This window comes from Dendrobates tinctorius, unplaced genomic scaffold (genome assembly GCF_039654945.1).
Source record: "Dendrobates tinctorius isolate UK_male_01 unplaced genomic scaffold, ASM3965494v1 ptg000155l, whole genome shotgun sequence".
Lineage (NCBI taxonomy): Eukaryota > Metazoa > Chordata > Amphibia > Anura > Dendrobatidae > Dendrobates > Dendrobates tinctorius.
Genome location: NW_027361822.1, coordinates 7,174,192 through 7,199,968, shown reverse-complemented (window position 1 = coordinate 7,199,968; position 25,777 = coordinate 7,174,192). Strand labels below are relative to the sequence as shown.

Genomic DNA, 25,777 nt, shown 5'->3' with positions numbered 1-25,777 from the left:
AACAGGAGAAGGACTTGGGTATTCTGGTTACAAGTAAGCTGACCAGTAGTACTCAATGTCAAGCAGGGGCTGCAAAAGCCCACAAGATTTTAGCTTGCATAAAAAGCGAAATAAAATCATTTGATCCAAATCTATTATTACCCCTCTATAACTTACTCAAAAGGCCACATCTAGAATATGGGAGCCAGTTTTGGGCTCCACATTTTAAAAAGGATATTCGGAAGTTAGAGTTAGTTCAAAGGCGTGCAACTGGATTATTACATGAGATGGAAGGCAAATATACATCATTAGTCCATATAAATTAATGATTCAATGCAAGATATAAACAAGGCTACCCACTGAAGTGGACAGACACAGGAATGTTATGGTTTAAAAATACATATTTTATTATTTTTACACAAAATGTTTTTTTGATATGTTCTATGAATCTTGTCTGCATAACTTTTGTCTGTTTCAAAGGACCAAACCTAATAACCAAAATGCATGTGACTACTGTTAGCCATTGCAATCAACTAAATGCCTATATAAAGATTCATTACCTGATTAGGGGAATTGCCTGTATCTGCCACCCGCCCAAACGTATGTTTCGATATATTCTTCTTCCGGGGGCGTCATGTGGCACTAGGCACTTTATTTTTTTTTTATTCACATAAAATCATGATCTGAGATTATGCTGTGCATTTTGATAATATATTGTAGCACTAGCACCTCAATTTAATTCAGCTGGTAATTTTGTTGCTGCTATATAATTTATTTAGGCACTAGAGCATTTTTAATATCAGTGTATTAATTACTGCTTTATTGGATGTCTGTATTAACACTTTGCTATATCTATATGGATTAGCCCATATATGAACCTTAGTACATGGTGTAGCTTTGATTTATACCTACATATACCTATATAGAGCTGGAATCAAATGCGATCTGTTTGGCTAGAGGCATCATTATAATTGGTTTTGTCAACATCAAAAAAACATTTTGTGTAAAAATAATAAAATATGTATTTTTAAATCATAACATTCCTGTGTCTGTCCAGTTCAGTGGGTAGCCTTGTTTATATGAGATGGAAGGCTTCTCATATGATGACAGGTTGGAAAAGTTGGTTTGTTTATCTTAGAAAAATGACCGCTCAGAGTATATCTAATATCATGTGAATAAATACATGGGTGGTCAATACAAAGGGCTGGCACATGACTTATTTCTTTCAAAGACCTTACATAGGATGAGGGGACATTCATTACATGTGTAGAAAAGGAGATTCCGTTAGCTAAATAGGAAAGGGTTCTTTACAGTTAGAGCAATGAGTCTGTGGAATGTCCGACCACACGAGGTAGTAATGGCAAATACTATAACAGCAATTAAAAAATTATTAATAGAGTGAGTAATCATCGAGCTACAATGGAAAAGGTACTGGTAGTACACTCCTGTAGGAAATAATATGAAGCTGCAATAAGTCAGAGTGGTTAGGTCAGGCAGATAATAGCGAACACAGATAAAACTTACTTTGGCTATCCGGGTTTACTGTAATGGTTCTGTGCTGGAATGGCTGAAGTGCAGAGAGGCCAGTGTGTGGGGAGCATCCTCCCGTGATGGTGACTCACAAAGGTGCACGGAGACTGGGATGTGAAGGTGCACTGGGATGGAAGCTAGCGGCGGGCTCCGGCCGGAAGCACCGCCGATGCAGGGACGAGGTTGCCAGAAAGTGTGACGTCACGTGGCTCACAACGACGGATGCGTGATGGGGCCAAAAACAACAACCAACGCGTTTTGAAGGACACGGTCCTTCGTCATCAGGGTTCGGGAGGACGCAACCCACACCACGGCCTCTCTGCACTTCAGCCATTCCAACAAGGAATCATCACAGTACACCAGATAGCCAAAGTAAGTTTTATCAGTGGTCGCTATGATAGGCCTGCCCTTACCACTCGCAGCCTCACATTATTTCCTACAGGAGTGTACTACCAGTCCCTTTTTCCATTGTAGCGTGGTGATTTCTCACTCTGTTAATACTTTTTCTCTATTCTGACAGGACTTGCATAGAACCTGCCATATCACCTGCAGCAACAAGCCTTGTTTCAGCTTTAGGAGCACCAGTGTGTCTTCTGTCTATTGTTCCTTATAGTAGCAATTAATAAAGCCTAAATGCTTTTCTCACAACAGATGGCATTGTGGGTAATAATCTAGTGATGGAGAATGTATAACTGGTGGAGAAAGATTCATCACGGTCCAACACGTTCAACCTATGTCTTTTTTCAACTTATTTAACGGTAACTGGTGCTGGTTCCCAACAATTTCTTTTTTTACTATTTACCTGGAGACTGACCTGGAGATGTCCATGCATCAAACTAATGGCCTTTCACCTGTATTTCTCCTAGAATGTGGGTTGAGCTGATTCAATTATTTCTTTACTTATAGTGAATTCTCTGATGTCTAAGAAAAGATGATCTCTGGTTAAAACTTTTCCCACATTCTGAACATGAAAATGGCTTCTCCCCTGTGTGAATTCTCTGATGTCTAACTAAAATTGATTTCTGAGTAAAACATTTGCCACATTCTAAACATGAAAATAACTTCTCACCTGTGTGACTTCTCTGATGTCTAACAAGATATGATTTCTCTGTAAAACACTTTCCACACTGTGAACATGAAAATGGCTTTTCCCCTGTGTGACTTTTCTGATGTCTAACAAGCGGAGATTTCTCTGTAAAACATTTCCCACAATATGAACATGAAAATGGCTTTTCCCCTGTGTGATTTTTTTGATGTCTTGCAAGTTGAGATTTGTCTGTAAAACATTTCCCACATTCTGAGCATGAAAATGGCTTCTCCCCTGTATGAATTCTCTCATGTGTAACAAGATTTGATTTTTCTGTAAAACATTTACCACATTCTGCACATGAAAAGGGATTCCCTGCTGTGTGAATTCTCAGATGTCTAGCAAGTCTTGACTTTATGGTATAACATTTCCCACATTCTGAGCATGAAAATGGTTTCTCCCCTGTGTGAGTTATCAGATGTCTAAGATGATCTGATTTGTGGGTAAAACATTTCCCACATTCTAGACAAAAAAATGGCTTCTCCCCAGTATGTATTCTCTCATGGGTAACAAGATTTGATTTCTCTATGAAACATTTTCCACATTCTGGACATGAATATGGCTTCACCCCCGAGTGACGTTTCTGATGCCTTGTAAGCCTTGATTTAAGGCTATAACATTTCCCACATTCTGAACATGAAAATGGTTTCTCTTCTGTGTGAATTCTCTGATGCGTCAAAAGATTTAATTTCTCATTAAAACATTTCCCACATTCTGAACATGAAAATGGCTTCTCCATTGTGTAACAGTTTTGTTGTTCACTATTCCTCATGTTATTCTTATTTTGCATTTTGTTTTGGAGTGAAACAGAAGGTAGGACCTGTTGAAAAGTATCAGATGATAGATTTGGAGATATAACTGGGATAACGACTTGTTCTTCATATGTATTTGGTGAGATGTCACAATTTTCTTCTTTAATATCTGAAAATATCAGATGCCCCTCTGAGCTCCTAGTACAGTCATCTGCCAAAATTAAAACTGATTTTATTTGTTTTTAATGACACTCTTTTTTTAAATTATTACACATTTTATAACATTTTTATAAGAATTTCTACACAAACTGTGTTAAAATTCGATTAAAAAAATGAATAAAGTCAATGATGGCTACTTTTAGTTTTTCATTTCGCCGTTGAAGCCTCTTTCTTCACAGGTTCATGGTTTAGTGTTACGGATACCAATATTTTCTAGTGAAATGTTCAGCGGAGACTTGTAAAGGGGCCTGCAGGTTAGTGATATTAGGTGGTGTCTGTCTCATACTCTCACTGACAGCTACATGCAGTCTCACACCGAGCAAGACACAATGGATGAACAATATGGTCATTTATAAATATGCCATGACCTTGGAGCAAATTGATTAGCACAAGCAATTTTTGTATATTTTTATTTTTTTTATTTTACCAGGACTAAGGCGTTGATGTAAAAATAGAAATTAACACCTTTATATGCAATGAAAGCTGAATATGTCAGCACTGGAAGAATCGGAAATTTTTTTTGAAGTAGTGTACTCTGCAAGCCAATTTTACAAGTCTCTAGTTCTTTAGTAGATCATCTATTCTAAAGGATATGGATACCTTCTTGGCACTTTTTGGTGTGCTAAAACAAATTTTTGAAATTGCATTTTATTAAATGTTTTGCAGTTTTTGGCTATCATTAGAACATGACCTATTGTTTAAATCAGATTAATGCAATGTATTTTTCCCAAAATTTGTGAATGTTTTTTTTCTCATATCACAATTTTTATTAAACAATCCACCAATCACAATTGGAGACGTCAAAGCTAATTCTGCTACCCTCCTGTAACAATGACCTTCACTCGAGCTCATTAGACACTTTGATAGAAAAGATAGCCCCAGAACTCGACCCTATGTACAGGTGTTGTTTCCTAACACAACATGAAGCTAGAGTCTAAAAAAAAAAACCCAGTGGCAAATGCGAACATTACAAAATTTCTATTCTTTATTTTTAATACAGATTGTAATGTGAAGAAAAAAATTGACAAAAATGATTAAAAATATATTTATCAAAACATGATTTAATTCCTTCCCGACATGACATGCTATATTACATCATATGTCAGATCCCCTTATTTGATGCATCCTGTCATTTGGTTTTCCCTATACAAGCTGTTGCCATCACGTTCTCTAGCCTTTCAGTATGCTATGCTCACGCTCAGACTGTTTAGTGCAAGCATGGATTGTGGTCCTAATGTGCTGTGGACTGAGGAGAGCCTGAGGGGGCATGATTAAGTGCCTCCCCAAGACTGACCCAGGATGCACAGCAATTGACGGTGCCATGATCCGAGGAGAGCCCAGGGAGGCATGACCAGGTGTTACACCAGGCCTGACCCTCAACGAGATATGATGGTGCTGGCGGACACGACTGATACACAGGCAGGTGAAAGGCTGAAATACAGGAACAAATAGGACCCAGTTCAGACAAGGAACCACAGGTGAGGACAAAAAGGGAACCGCAGGTGCGGGCAGGAAGGAAACCGCAGGTTCTCACAAGAGACAGGACTTGGTTCACATAAAACAGACAGGGGGGTAGGGCTCGCACAGAACAATTACAAGGACAAGTTCTCACAGGTCAGACAGGGCTAAGATCACACAGGGTACAATGAAGTAGCAAGTATACACACTAATCACAAATGTTGCCCAGTGACAACAGAATAGATAAGTACAGGTTCAGACACTGCAGGTTTTAGAGATAGGTACAGGTTCAGACACTGCAGGTTTTAGAGATAGGTACAGGTTCAGACACGGTGAAGTTAGGAAAGGTGCCAGACTAGATACAAAAAGGTTCAGGGATTGATCCTAATTCGGACAAGGTCAGACACAGGTACAGATTAAGGGTTCAGGCCTGGGTATTCAGCCCCCATGGTGGCAGGAACAAGAAAGGACATAGCAACTAGTAGTTGCACAAACACACTGAAAGAGAATGTTGCTCAGGCACCTCCCAACAAGTTGAGATGCCTTATGTACCAAGTGCCTCTCAGCAATAGGCTGAAGACGCATTAGGAATGTGGGCATGGGCGCCTTAAGCTTGAATAGCAAGCAAAAGACTAAGAGCTCACTGCACAGAGCAAGCAGAGAACAAGAAGCTCACTGCATGGCCTGGGGTGGTGAGTATGTCAGTGTCCCTGCATGGTGGAGGATGGGAAGCCATGCAGAGACACAGGCAGTGGTGCTACAGCAGCACCCTATACACCCCCACTTCTTCAAGCCCACAATAAACGTTTGCAGAAGTGAAGCCCAACTCTCCTCAGAACCACGTACATTCCAGTCCATTAAGACATCCTTAGGGTAGAATGAAGCAGGCATGAAACCAGGAACCTATGAATGCCAAGTCTCTCTTTGCCTGGCGAGATCAGCTCCCACTATAGAAGATACAACAACCTGGGGGCTTCTGCCTTGATGTCTTTGTCAACCGGCCACGTGAGAAACGAAGACACCCTTACAGGGTTCATTTTCCAACCAGTGTCCACAAAAATTCTTCCTCTAGGAGGGGAAGATCCTGGGAACTGATCATTGGTACAATCGTTGGAGATGTGTGGAGAAATTGTCACCGCTTCCCCTTCTTCGGGACATCAGCACACCATGACTCGATGACAAGCAGACCAATAACGACCTGACTGTCCACGGCTACAGTCAAGGTCACAGATGGAGAGGGAATACTATCGCCAAGAGTAGTCTCTCCTAATGACCCAAGGCTTTGGAGTACTTTAGGCTTCTTAGGACAAAGTGGGGTGAGAATATTATATGGGAATTCTATAGAATAACAGAATACCAACAAAAATTAAACAACCAGAAAAAATTCAATAAAAAATAATATCTTTATTAAGTAATAAAAACCTAAAATTAAAAATGTTATTTTAAAGGGGATATTTCAACAAAGACAAGAGTGGTAATCAATCAATTATCCATACAGATAAATAAATACACAGATGCATAGATGATCATATAATGTAAGTATAAACCATCTGTGTATAGAAATGATCAAACCGAACACAAATGCTAAGGTTCCATCTAGTGGTTGTGTGCAAAATTGCAATAATACAGATAATATCCAACATATATGTCCCTATCAAAATAAGGTGGACACGTAAAGAACAATAGTGTGCCACACTTGCTGATTGTTGAAGAATACATAAACACACACATATATATATATATTTTATAGCTATGAGGCTTAAGTGGTTAAGAAAAATTAGCTAGTATGGCGCACCAGTCAGTGTAACACCTATAATATGTGAGGACACAGAGCAAATTCACGAGCAAACAATGCATTATACTTTTGGAAAAATAGGCAATATAGGGTATAAGCAAGTGCTGTACCATATGTATCATGAGTGTAATGAGGTGCATATAATTTGAAGGAGCAAATCTCCTTGAAACCAATAAAAAATGAATAATTAGAACATCCTCTACAGGACTAGGAAGAAATAGTATACAGACTGAGATGACATATTTACCAATGTTCACTCTTACGCGCGTTTCGCTACATCAGCTTCCTCTCTGAGTAGGGAAACCTGTATTATTGCAATTTTGCACACAACCACTAGATGGAACCATAGCATCTGTGTTCGGTTTGATCAGGTCTATACACAGATGGTTTATGTAAAGCTTTATTCATTCTCTGGTTAATTACATTATATGATCATCTATAATAATAATCTTTATTTTTATATAGCGCTAACATATTCCGCAGCGCTTTACAGTTTGCACACATTATCATCACTGTCCCCAATGGGGCTCACATCTATGCATCTATGTATCTGTATGTATAATGGATTGATTACCACTCCTGTCTTTGTTGAAATATCCCCTTTAAAATCTGATTTTTAATTTTATGTTTCTATATCCTATTTAATAAACATTTTAATTTTTATTTAATTTTTTTGGGGTAACTTAACTTTTGTTGGTATTCTCAGGACAAAGACAGGTGCAATGTTCTAAATAACCTTTGCAATCTCATAATTCCTCAGTATGTCAGCATTCAGACTGCTACTCAAGCAGCCAAACTTGGTAGACTTGCAGGGGTTCAGAGCAGACGGCCATCCCAGGAAACTGGGGAACAAGCGGTCTTTGGAAAGACTGAGCTAGGTGTGACGGTTTCCTCACACGTATCACTACTTTGGACTGCTCCGAGCGGCTGGGAAAAGAAGATGTAGCAGGAAATTCGTGACTTGGCTCATCGAAGACCCCTCGGAAGGCCTGTAGGTCCGAGGTGAAAGGATTTCTTCTCTCCCACAAAGAGTTGAGCCACGCTAGAGTATCTCCTGCTAAGTAGGACATGAGGAATCCTACCTTAACCCGATCAGAGTGAAAAATGATGAGCAAAGAATTTGTAATGCTGCATGCACTGCTCCAGGAACTCACTGCACTGTTTCGGATCCCCATAGTACCGTCTTGGATCCGGTGGGATGAATTCCACTTTGGGAGCACAAGTCAGAGACTGAATACGCACAGCAGTAGGGACTGTGTGGCGCCCCTGAGGCTCAGTCGCCACAGAGGTACTGCACCTTCTCCTAAGGTGTAGTGCCCCACCAACTAGGTAAGTTGGGAACTCCTTTCCACACTCCAACACCTGCACCCACACACAGGATAGTTCAGCAATGGACCAGATTGCGGCTCCATGCTTAGAGGGTAGCAGAGCACCTTTCGTGGGTCCTTGCTTCGTAACACGAGATGTGCTGGGAGGTGGGTGGAGTTAGATATAAAAGAGTGGGAAGATTTAGAATTGGAGTTGAGTCAGTTCAGTCTGGAGGAGAGGCTGGAGGAGAGCAGGCTGACAAGAGGTCAGCCTGAGGGGAGCTCAAGGTGGAGGAAGACAGTCAGTCAGGAAAGGCTGAGGACTGGTCTTAGTGGAACGAGCTCCCTGGCAAAGGACCAGCAGGAGAGAGATACAGAACTGCAACCTAAGCTTCCATAAGAGAGAGAAGGAACAGCGAGGAACGAAGGAGTAGGAGAACAGAGAGGAGTTGTGGGTTGGAAGAGGAACCCTGCCTATAGGATCTCAGCGCAAGGCCGGGGCCCGGTCCCCGAGGTTGTATGGACACTAATGGTTCTGCAGCAGACACCGGTGGAGTAGTTGGCTGTAAATGCACTACTCCCATCTAAGACTTGGGACACAACAGCAACACGGATAGAGAGCCGGGATCCAGGAGGTCCCTGATCAGGCTACAGCTGTCTGTCATACAAGTAGAGTTGTTAGGAACATCTGACAGGAAGAACTTCAGAGAAACCACGGTACTGGAGCTCTTCACACTAAAAGGCGCAATAGAGGAGTCGTTCAGGAAAGGTACATGTTGGCGGAGTGTTGGAGAGGAGAAGCCTAACTTGCCCGGGGGGGGTTGATTGAGTCTCTGCCCCGAAGGACACGGCATGGAAGCGGGCACCAGTGGTTACCAAGAACTGTGAGTAAAGCGTTGAAACTGCAAGCCCTGGTGTCTTCCAGTCATTGTGCGCCAACACCGTCAGCACCGCTACATCTGGATATCATCCTTTACACTACATGCGCCTACAAACCTCCCTGGGGCTACAGCTTCACCTGTGGGGAGCTATACCATCTATGCTGCAACACACCATCAGCCCCAGAGGACCTGCACGCAGCGTTGGCTTAACATCTTGCTTGCCAAACACCACAGGTGGCATTACGAACTATTCAATTCCATTACCCACACACCACCATTGACATTGGGCGCCCAGGGCCATGGACTGGGTCACAGCTGCCGTGACAAATCCCACTGACACCGGCCCGGTACCGAGTACCCCAAAGCCCTGGGACGGAGGGTGACCCAACTGCGACTTGGGCTGCTGCAACAAAAGTCAGGGCTTCTGATCGGGTAAAAAATTTTTTTCCTGTCGCTCATATTGGCAAAACAGTAGTTGATATAACTCACACTCGAACTGTGGATCGTGGTCCCACTGTGTTGTGGACCGAGGAGATCCTGGAGGGGAGTGGCCAAGTGCCTCCTCAAGACTGACCCTGGATGCCCGGCAACTGACGGTGCCGCTATCCGAGGAGAGCCCGGGGAGGCGTGACCAGGTGCAATACCATTACTGACCTCGGTCACAAAGCAGCTGACCCTAAACGAGATATGAAGGTGTTGGTGGACAAGACTGATATACAGGCAGGCAGGTATAGGACTGGAATACAGGAACATGGAGGACTCAGCTTAGACTGAACAGACAAGAAACCACAGGTACGGACCGGAAAGGAACCGAAGGTGCGGACAAGCCGCAGGTTCCCACAAGAGAGACAGGACTTGATTTACATGGAACAGACAAGATAAGATTGGCACAGAACATTTACAAGGACAGGACAAGTACTCACTGGACAGACAGGACCAAGTTCACACAGGGTACTTATAATGAAGCAGCAAGTGTACATACCAATCACTAATGTTGCACAGTTACAATAGTGAAAGGTACTGGTTCAGACACTGCAGGTTTAGAGAAAAGTACAGAATGGCAGGAACAGGAAAGGACCTGGCAACAAGCAGTTGCACAAACACAATGAAAGAGAATGTTGCACACCTCTCAAAAGGTGAAAGCGCCTTAAGTTCCAATAGGCTGGGAACACATTAGAAATGAGCACACGGTCTCTTTTAAGAACCAGGAAGTGTGAGCGCCTTAAGCATGCACAGCAAGCAGAAGTCAAGGAGCCCTCTGCATAGCTTGAGGTGGTCAGTACGTCGATGTATCTGCATGGTGGGGGATGGGAAGTCACGCACAGACACAGACAGTGGTGTTACACAGTACATTTTTAAAAAAACCATTATATATCCTAGGCAGCGTCGTATGTTAGAAAAAAAGCTTTAAAGTTGTCCAGTGCTGCATTCTATTCTAATGTGCATGCAGGTCATACCTTCCCTACTTTTTAACGCTGCCCATCCAAATATGCTTGATGTACACAGACAACATAGAGCCTGTGCATGTGAGAGACTTTGCTGGCTGTGTGGATGAAGTAGAAGATGTCATTCAAAAGTTGAGCGGTTCAGTTTCAAGGCAAAGAGCAGGTGCCGGGCACTTTTCAGAGAACCCCATTGGACCGATGGTTGCATATAGTAACGCAATGCTGGATAACTTAAACTCCACAAGCTGCGGTTTCTGATTTTTTGAATACTTTTTGGCAAAGAGAACAGAAAAATGGAAAAGTCTGATAATACAAAGAAGAATGCAACTGGCAGCGGGAGATCCATTGGTCTCTCTGATAGCGTAGAAGATAAGGCATGGTTGTCGACCAAAATTAGGTATAAGGTTTCCTCTTCTGAAATCAACTGATTTCAGAAGAATAAGAGGTTCTATACAGAATTTAGTTTGCTGGAAAAATTGTGGATCAGAGGAACGATTCTGGGTTCTGTCACTGCTGATGTGGTGAACCCCAATTTCTTGGCGTTTACCATGTAATATTTATCAGTTTATTTCTTGTGCCCTCCAATAAAGCAGGAAAACTATTGATTTCTGTGAAGTGTAAAAGCTGTTGTGTTCAAGAAATATCTTAGGAATGGTTTTTTTGGTGTATTTTTTTCAAATATCATCCAGCATGATTTATAAGAATAAAATTAATGGCACTCAATCAGCTTCCCAGTACTCTATTGACCTTTGGCCAAGTGGGCATGTAACTGCTGCAGACAATCACTGATGGCAGCAGTGACGAAGCCATCTCTGCCGTCCGCAGCGATCACGTGTAACATCAAGAACAGAATGCATGGAGATTGGCCCTATACTTATTTTTTGAGCTGAATAATTGTCATGTCAATTTTTACTAATGGAAACATTGCAGTTAAAAACATTTTAACAAAAGGAGTGTTGGTTTTAATTTACAAATCAGATTTTTTGAATAGGTAAACATGTAACATACCCTAAAATTTCCAACAAATAATCGGATCAGTCAGCGAGTGTGAATTAAAGGTTAATACTCACCTGTGCTGTAATCTGTAGGAATCTCCTCTTTACACCACTCATCACCCCTCACATGTGTCTCTGTAGTATTAATATGGGTCAGATCTTCACCCTTAAAGAAATATTGTAAAAGTCACAGACAGATGGAGAAGTCACATCTATGATCAGCTCTAATCCTGTCATCTCCACCGTTCTCATTACACCAGTATAAAACATATACCATATATACTCGTGAAAACGCCGCCCCTCGGCTTATATACAACTCATTGTCCCAGAAAGCTGGCGGGGAAGGGGAAGAGGCGGGTCACAGAGGCAGGAGCCGGCGGCGGAGCAGCGGGTCACAGAGGCAGGAGCTGGCGCCTGTGGCTAAAGCCAATGCCGCTGCTAAATAGAAATGAATATTAATTTCTCTTATAGCGCGCACAGTTACAGCCGCAACCGCCGGCTGACAGCACACATCCTACTCACCTTCCTGCGCGCCCTCGATGCATCACATTCTGGCGCCAGCAGCTCCTGCAGCCGAGCCATCACGTGGCCCCGCTCATTAAGGTAATGAATATGCTCGCCTTTCCACTCCCATAGTCGTGGAGTGAATATTACCTTAATGAGCGGAGCCACGTGTTTGCTCAGCCACAGGAACTGCCGGCGCCGGAACAAGATGCTGCGAGGGCGTGCAGGAAGGTGAGTGGGGTGTTAGATTTTTTTTTTAATAGGAACCATGCATACAAGAATAGGGTCGGGGGAGCCATGCATACAATGACAGGAGCGGGGGAGCCATGCATACAAGGACAGCGACCAGGGAGCCATGCATACAAGGACAGTGATGAGGGGACAATGCATACCAGACTTATACTCGAGTCAATAAGTTTACCCAGTGGCAAAATTTGGTGCCTCGGCTTATACTCGGGTCGGCTTATACACTGAGTATATACGGTAACACTGGCGGATAGAAAAAAGACTGAGCACAAGACCTTCACAGCAATCTACATTTCATAGGGGAGATCTCATGACACCTTCTCTCCATCTACCTGATGATCCTGAGGAACATTGGGATTTTCTTGTTTACAGTCTGGTGGAAGACGAGGACATCCCACTGGTGTTGTCCTCTTACTGTATAGAACTGGAGGAAAACACATATAGGGACTGAATTAATTCTTTATAAACAGATAATTATGTTATTTGTATTTAATCCTATTACCTGGGGACGTGAGGGGCTGGGGAACCTCCATCATGACGTCCTTGTACAGATCTTTGTGTCTTTCTAAATACTCCCATTCCTCCATGGAGAAACAGATGGTGATGTCCTGACACCTTATTGGAACCTGACACATACAATGATACAGTTATCCCCGATCCCTTCATAGCGTTACTGTATAATGTCCCAGCATTCCCAGCAGTGTCACCTCTCCAGTCAGCAGCTCAATCATCTTGTAGGTGAGTTCTAGGATCTCCTGGTCATTGATGTCCTCATGTATCAGGGGGTGAGGTGGAGGCCCTGTGATTGGGCTCAGGGGTCTTCCCCATCCCTCAGACACAGGGGCCTGACAGCGCTCACTAGAGGTCTTTTTCACCACTGTGTAATCCTGGTTATGGAGAGACACATTAATAAATCTCACTACAGACATTTCCAGAGTCCTCACCTCTCCAGTTCTGTCCATCTGTTATTCCCATAGATAAGAATGATGTACTGTGACATCATCAGAATCTCTCACCTCTCCAGTAATCCGGAAGAGGATCTCTAGGGTGAGGTGTAATATCCTCTCCGCCATCTTGTCCCTGTCCCTATCCATCCTTGATGGGTCAATCAGGAAAATTCTTATATAGATCTCCACTGAGAGGATCTGATACTGAATAGAAACAGTAAAAACATTTTCATCCTATACTTAGTTTTTCATGCAAAGGAACTGTAGATTTTGGTAGTAAAAATTGCTGTTTTTAGTTTGCAGTATATATTTTAAATATATTTTTTATCGATAACTAACACATATTACATGGCCTCAAATTGTAAATAGTATACATATTATTTTTACATTGTTTTTGTGCATAAATCTCAGCTTGTACGCAGGGCCGGCATTAGCGGCAGGCAGACCAGGCAGCTGCCTAGGGCCCCCACACCACCAGGGGCCCCCAGCCAGTGGCGTGCTGCTAATAGCCGCACATCACGCAGCCGCTATGGGGCCCCTGAGTCGGGGGGCCCACCTGCCGCCAACGCCGACTCTCCCCCCACCTTCAAAGCAATGATAGAGAAGAGAGCGTCTCCCATCAATACCCTTTGCCTCTGACACTGCGGGTGCGCGATGACGTCACTTCATCGCACACCCACTGTTTGCCGCCGATGAGACCGGAGCAGAGCCTGAAGAAGCGCGGGGCACGAGGAGAGGTGAGTATTGTGGGTTTTTTCAGTATATCAGTGAGTACTGGACTGTGGGGCCATTCTGGGGGTGGTGGCTACATTATATTCTATGGGGAAGTGGGCTGTATTATATTCTATGGGGGTGCTACATTATATTCTATGGGGGTTGTATTATATTTATTATATTCTATGAGGGGTGATTGCATCATACTCTGAGGGGGCAACATTATACTATATGAGGGGGCTACAGTGTACAGTATTCTATGAGGGGCTGAATTATATTGTATATTGAATATTGGGGGCTTCATTATACTCTTTGAGGGGGCTACATTATATTCTATGGGGGGCTGAATTATATTCTATGGGGGGCTAGATTATATTGTTTGGGGGGCTTCATTATACTCTGAGGGGGCTACATTATATTCTTTGGGGGCTGCATTATACTATATGAGGAGGAATACATTGTATTCTATGGAGGGGCTACATTATGCTATATAAGGGAGCTACATTATATTCTATGGAGGGGCTGTGTTATATTCTGTGGGGGGCTGCATTATACTCTATGAAGGGGCTACCATATATTCTATGGAGGGGCTACATTATACTATATGAGGGGGGCTCCATTATATTCTATGGGGGTTACATTATATTGTATGGCGGGGCTGCAGTATACTCTGTGAGGGCTACATTAAACTCTGCGGGGGTGGCTGCATTATCCTCTATGGGGTGGCTGCATTATACTATATGTGGGTTGCATTATACTCTATGGAGTATCGAGGACTATGGGGAATACATAATACTATATGAAGAACTATGGGGTGCATTATACTATGGGAAGTGAATTGTACTACATGGATGACTATGGCGGTGCATTATACTAAATGGAGCACTATGAGGAGTGTATTATACTATATGGAGGACTGAGTGTATTTTAATATATGGAGGGCTGAGGAGTGTATTATACTATATGGAGTACTGAGGAGTATATTATACTATATGGAGGACTGAGCAGTGTATTTTTATTTATGGAGGACTATAGGGAGTGTATTATACTATATGGAGGACTATGGGAAGTGTATAATACTATATGGAGGACTGAGGAGTGTATTTTAATATATGGAAGACTATAGGGAGTGTATTATACTATATGGAGAACTATAGGGAGTTATCATACTATATGGAGGACTATGGTGAGTGTATTATACTATATGGAGGACTGGGGTGTGCATTTTACAATATGGAGGACTGTAGTGCACATTATAATATATGGAGGACTATGGGGTGTATTATACTAAACAAGCAAAGTGCTGCCTATTCATCAAATGTTTGGACTGTTTGTGCTGAAACGGAAATCATTATTCTCGGCATTACATCGCCGATGTAAACTGTAGATGTGCTGCTGATAACATGATACTGTATGGGGACAGATTGATCTATTAGTGATTCTCAGTTGGTGTAAAGAGGCTGGGAAACAAGTGTCGAACGACTTCAATACTGTCAATCACATTTATTTAGTGGCCTGAACTCAGCACATGTAAATACAACAGAAATGCTTGTGTGTGATGTGCAATATGTTAGCATTTGGGGCCTCATTTTAAACTTTTGCCTAGGGCCCCACGTTGCCTAAAACTGGCCCTGCCTGTACGTAAAACATAATTTCTATTTGTCACAAAATTACGTAAATGTGGATAATTGTCAGCTTGTCTGCTTTCAGGAAATGTATAGCTTTTGTAACATGCTACTCACTTTGGAGAGGGTTGAGGTACCACACAAACAGTTTCTATTTAAAAAGACCGGCTGGTTTATATCACGCCAAATAAACCGCTTCACATGAAAACTTAAATACAGCCCTTGTCTGGCACAAAGTGAAACAAAGTAAAAAGTCCATTCAAAAGTAGTGCCCGCTTGAGTTTAGAATCCATCTTCGTTGACAGTTAGCAAAGACACACTTTTGGAGTTCTGCACGCCTGCAAACACAAACCATGTGTGAGACAAACAGACCCCATTTTACAATGTGAACGATACACAGGGGTGGAGATATAATGAACTGCTTTCCCACACAACTCTTCAGATGCTCACATTAAACTCGGCACAGTCATGGCCGATTAACCTCTCTTCATCCTATGTATATTACAGCATTACTCTAGGTTTACATCAAAGAGGACATCCACCTCTGTAACACATATCTCCTATCCAATATGTGTCCGACAGCCACCTTACACTTCTAACAATTTAAATTGTTAATAAATGATAAAACACTGGGTAAAATGAGCATGGAAAAAAACTTGGGTGCATGGTTGGACGGCAAACTCAACTTTAGTGAAAAGTGTCAGGCAGCTGCGGCCAAAGCCAAAAAAATCATGGATGTATTAAGGAGTTGTAAAGCATAGTATTTCTTTTCCTTATTGTTAAAGTTACTTTATTAGATTTACAGTATATTAAAATACCAGACAAACAACACCAAAAATAGATAAATATTAGTGATGAGCGACCGTCCTAATAGAATATCTTCGGCATGCTCGAATACTATGTTTGAGTCTCCGCGGCTGCATGCCTCGCGACTGTTCGACAGCTGCAACACATGGGATGTGATAGGCAATCCCTGCATGTGTTGTGTCTGTTGAATAGCCTAGAGACTTGCAGCCACGGACACTCGAACATAGTATTTGAGCACACCGAAGATACACTATTATCATATGAGTGTGCTCGAATAACACCTAATATGAGCATGCTCGCTCATCACTAATAAATATATATAAATCTCTCCGGACAAAGGATCAAACATATATGGAATGAGTCGGTATAATGACCTGACCCTAATGCACCCTATTGCTGAAAGCTATATAACCAAGAAGTTTGGCACAAAGGTTGTAGATTGTAGATGCACTACTGGCGCCCCGCTGAAGAGCCGAACCCCAAAAAGGCCATATTTACGTATGAGAAAAAACTGCTCACATAGTAATAATTTCCACATACAAGCTAGGGATCTTAAAGTGAACCTGTCATCAGGATTTTGCTAAGTTAACTACAGACACTGTCAGGTTGGCCCCGTTATACTGAATAAAATTATACCAGGGATGATGAAATCCATCTTGTGGTTGTTGTTTAATCTTTATTTGTAGTTTTCAGTTAATGAAATTCTCGTGCTTCAGGGCAGGCCTTCTTTAGGTGGTGCTCTGATTACATATTCATCTGTATGGGCTTGTGCAGTAGTACCTATCGGAACGTGCCGATAGCCATTTTGATTAAGTTGATTTTTTTTTGTAACCCCCACAATAGTATATGCAGTATGTAAAATAGGGGGCAGATTACTGAGGAATCAGTGACCTGTCATAAGCCCATACAGAGGAATATGTAAGCAGAGCACCACATAAAGCACCCCCACAGGACGCCCCAGAGCACGAGAATCTCATGAACTGAAAACTACAAATACAGATCAAACAACAATCACAAGACGGATTTCATCAACCAAGCCATCATTTTAATCAGTATAACAGTGCCAACCTGACCATGTCTGTAGTTTAATGAGCAAAATCCTGCTGACAGGTTCACTTTAAGGCCGGGATCACACATGCATGGAATATGGCCGAGTCATGCATGTTAATACTGCCGGCACTCAGGAGCAGAGCGTGCGGCCGCGTAGCAATACATGGAGCCACATGCTCGGATCCGAGTGCCGGCGGCAGAGCCGGGTATTAACATGCGAGACTCGGCCGTATTCCTTGCATGTGTGATCCCGACCTAAGACTTGATTCCTACAGAAGGGTTATCCCATTAATGTCCTTAATTGAACCTTTAAACAGGCTTTAAGCAAAGACAGGCACTCTCGTTTGAGAACGTATGAACAACAAAGGAGGGATAGTCCCATTAGAATAATAAGCAATTTAATAATCAGGCAAGGGCGTTTAAGAAATCATAAAAAAAAAACATTGGGGAATACTTATGGATTTGAGAAATGTCGTTATCCCTAGGCCTTGTATCACTTTCAGGAAAAGATTTCCCTACAGGACAAATTGGTACACAGTTTTGATAGGAGACAACAGCAGCTTGGTACCTGGCTTGATCATAAAATTTTAGGGACCTTCAGATATGAAAACTACTTTTTGTGAGTGAGTAGAACCATGAAAAAGACATTCTATAGTGCATTTTCAGGTAGACCGTTCAATGTGAGTGATTTTGTAAATTGTAAAACTAAAAAGGAATGCTCTATTTAGCAACTTGTATTTGTTCTCTCAACTATGTTTGAAAGAGCATGCAGGACTCAGAAGACATCTCTCGACATATTAGGACTTTCCATTAGGGGGATAATAAGGATATATCTATTAGGGCTCATACTCACTTGAAAACCTGGCACTGGGACCGGAGCGTGCGGCTACATGTATTACTATGCAGCCGCGCACTCTGGTCCGAATGCCGGCAGCAGTGCCAGGTTTTCATGTGAGAGACTCGCACGAGAATCGTGCAAGTCTCCCGCAAATGAGTATGAGCCAATAGTCCAAGTACGGTTGTATCTCCACTTTCAAAAGAAAGGGATTGGAATAAAAAAAATCTTGCCGAAAGACTGTCAGTGAATATATAGGTTTGACTCTTTGGCGCCAAAAGGATAAAATTAACATTTATCTTCTCAATGTTAACTCTAATTGTGGTGTTTCAAGTTTAAGATACATCATCTGTGGCCTATAGGGGTGTGATTTGTAACTTATCTATTTTACTGTAAATTTTTCATATACTGCCTAGTAAAAAACCTTTACAGTTATTACAGTTACAGTGGCACCGTTTCTAGTGACCTGTGTCACACAAGCTAATCATTACATACAGTAGGTATAGAAAGTATCCAGACCCCTTTAAATTTTTCACTGTTTCATTGCAGCCTTTTGTTAAATTCAAAAAAGTTCAAATTTTTGCTCATTAATGTACACTCTGCACCCCATCTTGACTGAAAAAAAAACAGAAATGTAGAAATTTTTGCAAATTAATTAAAAAAGAAAAACTGAAATATCACATGGTCGTAAGTATTCAGACCCTTTGCTCAATATTGAGTAGAAGCACCTTTTGAACTAGTACAGCCATGAGTCTTCTTGGGAATGATGCAACAAGTTTTTCCCACCTGGATTTGGGGATCCTCTGCCATTCTTTCTTGCAGATCCTCTCCAGTTCCGTCAGATTTAATGGTGAACGTTGGTGGACAGCCATTTTCAGGTCTCTGCAGAGGTGCTCAATTGGGTTTAGATCAGGACTCTGGCTGGGCCAGTCAAGAATGGTTACACATTTGTTCTGAAGACACTCCTTTGTTATTTTAGCTGTGTGCTTAGGGTCTTTGTCTTGTTAGAAGTTGAACCGTCAGCCAAGTCTGAGGTCCAGAGCACTCTTGAAGAGGTTTTCTTCCAGGATATCTCTGTACTTGGCCGCATTCATGTTTCCTTCAATGGCAACCAGTTGTCTTGTCCCTGCAGTTGAAAAACACCCCCATAGCATGATGCTGCCACCACCATGTTTCACTGTTGGGATTGTATTGGACAGGTGATAAGCAGTGCCTGGTTTTCTCCACACATACTGCTTAGAATTATCACCAAAAAGTTCTATCTTTGTCTCATCAGACAGACCAGAGATTATTTCTCATAGTCTGGGAGCTCAGCATTTGTATTTTACTAAACTCTATACAGGCTTTCATATGTCTGGCACTGAGGAGAGGCTTCCGTTGAGCCAGACTGAAGCCAGGACATGCGGCCCTTCCTGTAGCAGTCTCACATCTCTGCTGGGAACGCTGCCCGCATTCTCCACCAATTGTAGGGATCTGTACTCACTCAGCTGCCATTGAGGTAGGCACAGGAAGCGGTATCACTGGATTGTTCACGCAAGTTTATTAAAACGGCTTAAACTCCTCTGGTTAGAAAAAAAATCAATGAACAGCCTTTTCCGGCACAAAGTAACAAACAGAAAAAAATACATAGTCCTTGTAGTTCAGTGGGTCCGCCCGCACAGGTGTCTTTAGCACACACACAATGGAGGTCTCCACACCTTCAGCCACAGACACTGAATGAGGCAATTGGCCACTATTTTATTCACCAAAACACACCCCTGGGGTGGGGATATGTGAGCGGTCTTTTCCACCCATCTCTTATGACCGCTCATAAAACCTGGCCCTGGAGCGGCCCAAACAATTCTCTCAGCATTATATGTGCTGGAGCATACTTCCGAGCTCACATCACCGCAGCTAACAGCCGCGATAACACATATCTCCCCTCAAGGACTTGTCCTGCGGCCATCTTACAGTGGGAAAACTTGCAAAATCCACAGTGTAACAAATACTTAAATCCCCCACTGTATATATTTATACAAATTGTAAGGCAGTGGCTTTCATGTCCATGTGGCAATGAGGCAGTGACCCAAGAAAGTCCCAACTTAAACGTCTTTATTTTCAGAACTCACAAAAAAAAAAGGAAACCGTTATCCTCTGGATCACAGCCTGGTCATTCACAGTCGGTATCAAATCTGCTGTAGGCGACTGCACTGCTGTATCACTCGTGGGTGCGTCAATGGCTTTGCCGTCTCTGGCCTGTGTTCAGTCTTCAGACAGACCTGTCCTGCACAGGGTTCCCTGCTCGGATGCTTGCAAACACGCTGACCCACTCAAACCTTGACTGAAAGTTTAAATGGGCTTCGTGAACATGGGCCACTCTCAAAACCCGTAGTGGAGAGAGATCCGCCCCACTAACAATTCTGCAGCTATCTCCAAAAGTAAAAGCCCATATCAGCTTTTGTTAAATCTGACTTGGTCAAATAGTTTGACCAAAACCACTTTCTTTTATCCTGCATTATACCCACAGACATGCCTGTAATCGCAATGCACTCCAGTGGATTCAGTATCCCTCAAGGCGCATCCAGGGGAACACATACTGTATATGATAGCTATGAGTAGAACCAGGCCATGTGTTCATTGTTGTCACTCAGCTAGGGGAAGCTGAGCAGAGTGGGTTGTGTTGGAGCTGGAGACAGGCCAAAATATCTCTGAGAAGAGACTGCACACCACCTGTGCCAAACTACAATTATCACTGGTTGCTATGGATGATAGTTGCTTTGTGTGACCAAGCTGGGACTCACTCAGTCTTGTCTGAACAGCCAGGGTCTGTATTGTGTAATGACTGCCTGGACAAGGCTAAGGCTACTTTCAGACTTCAGTTTGGAAGCATCAGGCGCGATGCGGCGAAAAATGTAAAAGCCGGATCCGGCGCCGGTTGCCACCGGATCCGGCTTTTCCCCCATAGACTAGCATTATCGCCGCATTGCGCCTGATGGCCAAGCGGCGTGTCCAGCTTTTGCCGGAAACGGCAAAAAATGCCTGTCCGGCGTCTGCAAAAAACGTCCCCTGCAACGTTTTTTGACAGCGCCGGACCGCTTTTTTCCACTGCGCATGCCCGAAATCTCTCTCGCCCTCTCCCTCTCCTGCACCGTCTCCGGCCTCAACAGATGATCCGGCGGGCTGCGGCTTCTACCGGATCAGGTTTGACAACTTTTCGCCGCAGCCCGCCGGATTTAAAAATCTGAAGTCTGAAAGTAGCCTAAGGGTTTTATGTTTATAGTTCTGTTTTTGGTACTGTATAACCAGTGGAAGAAAAAACACTACTCCGTGTGTGATATAAAAAAAAATCCTGTTGCTTCGTGTTCCAATTGGCCTCCCGAGAGTGTGAACAAATTATATATATATATATATATATATATATATATATATATATATATACACACACACATTCATCATTCTCAAATGGACTTTAAATGACTACTTCTGCACCCAAATCATTGGTCTCTTTACGTTTTATGTATATGAAGGTCCGTCAGGTCTGCTATGGGGTGCGTGGTTGCATAGGATTATGGATGTAAGTGTGTGATACAGAAAAAATTGGCAGAATTTCTGCTCATGAGCAGGATTGTGTCAGGAACTGAACATCGGTGAACATGGTGGCGATAATATGCACATGATTGTGTTACTAATTAAAGAGAGGTAGGCAGGTTAGAAGACAGCATAGTTTAGCAGAACTTTCTCTCCTTGCCCCATACAGGATGTGATGTAATCTCTCAACTGAATGGGAGGAGACGTTTTGACAGTGAGCGAGAACAATGAGTGGAACAGGCTGCCACGAGAGGTGGGGAGTTCTCCTTTAATGGAAGTCTTCAGAGAACTGGACAGACATCTGTCTGCAGTAACTGTCTCCTGATGATCCTTAATTTAGAGGGGAAACGCGTTGAGGTGTCACTTGTGGACTGGTGACAATGAATTGGACCCATGTGCACTTAGATAAGTCTGGTTTCTAATTTCTTTCTATAATGTTTACATTAATAGTTCACTTTTTGGTTCATCATTTGATGTCACTAATTTCTTAGGTTCTGTCCTTTTATATGTACTGAGGGGGACATTCCTATGTGTTGGTTCTCTGGTGCATCTTCCCATAGCCTTAAGTAATATAGGGTATTAGCACAGGGAGAGACGACAGCTGAGTGGGGGAGCCACTATTGCGTCTAAATTAGGGTGCCAACTTCAACGGTTAGGAAGCAGTCAGGAATAGGGTTCATTAGGGTCATTATGCTTTCTCATACCATGTATGTTTGCTCCTTAGTCCTGATATATATATATACACAGTACAGACCAGAACTTTGGACACACCTTCTCATTCAAAGAGTTTTCTTTATTTCCATGACTATGAAAATTGTAGATTCACTCTCAAGGCATCAAAACTATGAATTAACACATGTGGAATTATATAATTAACAAAAAAGTGTGAAACAACTGAAAATGTGTCTTATATTCTAGGTTCTTCAAAGTAGCCACCTTATGCTTTGATTACTGCTTTGCACCCTCTTGGCATTCTCTTGATGAGCTTCAAGAGGTAGTCACCGGAAATGGTTTTCACTTCACAAGTGTGCCCTGTCAGGTCTAATAAGTGGGATTTCTTGCCTTATAAATGGGGTTGGGACCATCAGTTGTGTTGTGCAGAAGTCTGGTGGATACACAGCTGATAGTCCTACTGAATAGTCTGTTAGAATTTGTATTACGGCAAGAAAAAGCAGCTAAGTAAAAGAAAAACGAGTGGCCATCATTACTTTAAGAAATGAAGGTCAGTCAGTCCGAAAAATTGGGAAAACTTTGAAAGTGTCCCCAAGTGCAGTGGCAAAAACCATCAAGCGCTACAAAGAAACTGTCTCGCATGAGGAGCGGCCCAGGAAAGGAAGACCAAGAGTCACCTCTGCTGCGGAGGATAAGTTCATCCGAGTCACCAGCCTCAGAAATCGCAGGTTAACAGCAGCTCAGATTAGAGACCAGGTCAATGCCACACAGAGTTCTAGCAGTAGACACATCTCTACAACAACTGTTAAGAGGAGTCTTTGTGCAGCAGGCCTTCATGGTAAAATAGCTGCTAGGAAACCACTGCTAAGGACAGACAAGCAGAAGAGACTTGTTTGGGCTAAAGAACACAAGGAATGGACATTAGACCAGTGGAAATTTGTGCTTTGGTCTGATGAGTCCAAATTAGAGATCTTTGGTTCCAACCACCGTGTCTTTGTGCGACGCAGAAAAGGTGAACGGATGGACTCTACATGCCTGGTTCCCACTGTGAAGCATGGAGGAGGAGGTGTGATGGTGTGGGGGTGCTTTGCTGGTGACACTGTTGGGGATTTATTCAAAATTGAAGGCATACTGTATCAGCATGGCTACCACAGCATCTTGCAGCGGCATGCTATTCCATCCGGTTTGCATTTAGTTGGACCATCATTTATTTTTCAACAGGACAATGACCCCAAACACACCTCCAGGCTGTGTAAGGGCTATTTGACCAAGAAGGAGAGTGATGGGGTGCTACGCCAGATGACCTGGCCTCCACAGTCAACAGACTTGAACCCAATCGAGATGGCTTGGGGTGAGTTGGACCGCAGAGTGAAGGCAAAAGGGCCAACAAGTGCTAAGCATCTCTGGGAACTCCTTCAAGACTGTTGGAATTGGAAGACCATTTCCGGTGATTACCTCTTGAAGCTCATCAAGAAATTGCCAAGAGTGTGCAAAGCAGTAATCAAAGCAAAAGGTGGCTACTTTGAAGAACCTAGAATATAAGATATATTTTCAGTTGTTTCACACTTTTTGTTAATTATATAATTCCACATGTGTTAACCCCTTCATGACCCAGCCTATTTTGACCTTAATGACCTGGCCATTTTTTGCAATTCTGACCAGTGTCCCTTTATGAGGTAATAACTCAGGAACACTTCAACGGATCCTAGCGATTCTGAGAATGTTATTTCATGACATATTGGGCTTCATGTTAGTGGTAAATTGAGGTCGATAATTTTTGCGTTTATTTGTGAAAAAATCAGAAATTTGGTAAAAATTTAGAAAATTTTGCAATTTTCACATTTTTAATTTTTATTCTGTTAAACCAGAGAGTTATGTGACACAAAGTGGTTACTAAATAACATTTCCCACATGTCTACTTTACATCAGCACAATTTTGGAACCAAATTTTTTTTTTGTTAGGAAGTTATAAGGGTTAAAAGTTGCCCAGCGATTTCTCATCTTTACAACAAAATTTACAAAACCATTTTTTTAGGGACCACCTCACATTTGAAGTCACTCTGAGGGGTCTATATGGCAGAAAATACCCAAAAGTTACACCATTCTAAAAACTGCACCCCTCAAGCTACTCAAAACTACATTCTAGAAGATTATTAACCCTTCAGGTGTTTCGCAGGAACTAAAGCAACGTGGAAGGAAAAAATGGACAATTTAATTTTTACAACAAAAATTTTCTTTTACCATCAATTTTTTCATTTTCACATGGGCTACAGGATAAAATGGATCGTAAAATTTGTTGGGCAATTTCTCCTGAGTACACCGATACCTGATATGTGGTCATAAACCACTGTTTGGGCGCACGGCAGGGCTCAGAAGGGAAGGAGCGCCATTTGACTTTTGAATGGAAAACATGCTGGAATATTTAGCGGACACCATGTCGCGTTTGGAGAGCCCCTGTGTGCCTAAACACTGGAGCTCCCCCACAAGTGACCCCATTTTGGAAACTACACCCCCCAAGGAACTTATCTACATGCATAGTGATCACTTTGAACCCCCAGGTGCTTCACAAATTGATCGGTAAAAAAAAAAAAAAAGTACTTTTTTTCACAAAAATTTTCTTTTAGCCTCAGTTTTTTCATTATCACATGGGCAACAGGATAAAATGGATCCTAAAATTTGTTGGGCAATTTCTCCTGAATACATCGATACCTCATATGTCGTCATAAACCACTGTTTGGGCGCACGACAGGGTCCGCAAGTGAAGGAGCGCTATTTGACTTTTTGAATGGAAAATTAGCTCCAATCGTTATTGGACACCATGTCGCGTTTGGATAGCCCCTGTGTGCCTAAACACTGAAAACCCCCACAAGTGACCTCATTTTGGAAACTAGACCCCTTATGGATGATGATGGCGCCGGCACATTGTCGCCGTCAGTCGGTATCGGGGGCCGATCGGCCCCGTGAGCCGGTGTGTGGGGGGGTCGGATCACGGTCTCCAGCCATGTCCGATGCTACTGCAGCATCGGCCATGGCTGGATTGTAATATTTCATCAATTTTCATTGATGAAATATTACTATCGCTCTGATTGGCTGTTTCACTTTTAACAGCCAATCAGTGATCGTAGCCACGTGGGGGCGAAGCCACGCCCCCTGTGGTGAAGAACAAAGCCCCCTGTATCTGCGGGTCGGGTGACCTTTCAGTGACCTAGGTCACCCGACCCGCAGGGGGGCTTTAAAGTCATGACACCACATAGGCGTCATGGGTCGTTCTGGCACGACTTTTCATGACGCCTACGTGGCGTCAAAGGTCGTGAAGGGGTTAATTCATAGCTTTGATGCCTTCAGAGTGAATCTACCATTTT

At 42.7% G+C, this 25,777-nt stretch overlaps 1 protein-coding gene across 1 annotated transcript in view; it reads right to left on the bottom strand.

Moving 5' to 3' along the window:
* Positions 1 to 1,979: 1,979 nt before the first annotated feature.
* The window catches only part of LOC141051002 (uncharacterized), a 70,351-nt gene continuing 46,553 nt past the window's right edge, over positions 1,980 to 25,777 (bottom strand). The window contains 7 exon segments of the mRNA XM_073547781.1: positions 1,980 to 3,559; positions 11,524 to 11,614; positions 12,531 to 12,622; positions 12,701 to 12,824; positions 12,906 to 13,085; positions 13,215 to 13,326; positions 13,328 to 13,349. Of these exon segments, the coding sequence (XP_073403882.1) occupies positions 2,406 to 3,559; positions 11,524 to 11,614; positions 12,531 to 12,622; positions 12,701 to 12,824; positions 12,906 to 13,085; positions 13,215 to 13,326; positions 13,328 to 13,349 (1,775 nt within the window). The 3' untranslated portion in view covers positions 1,980 to 2,405.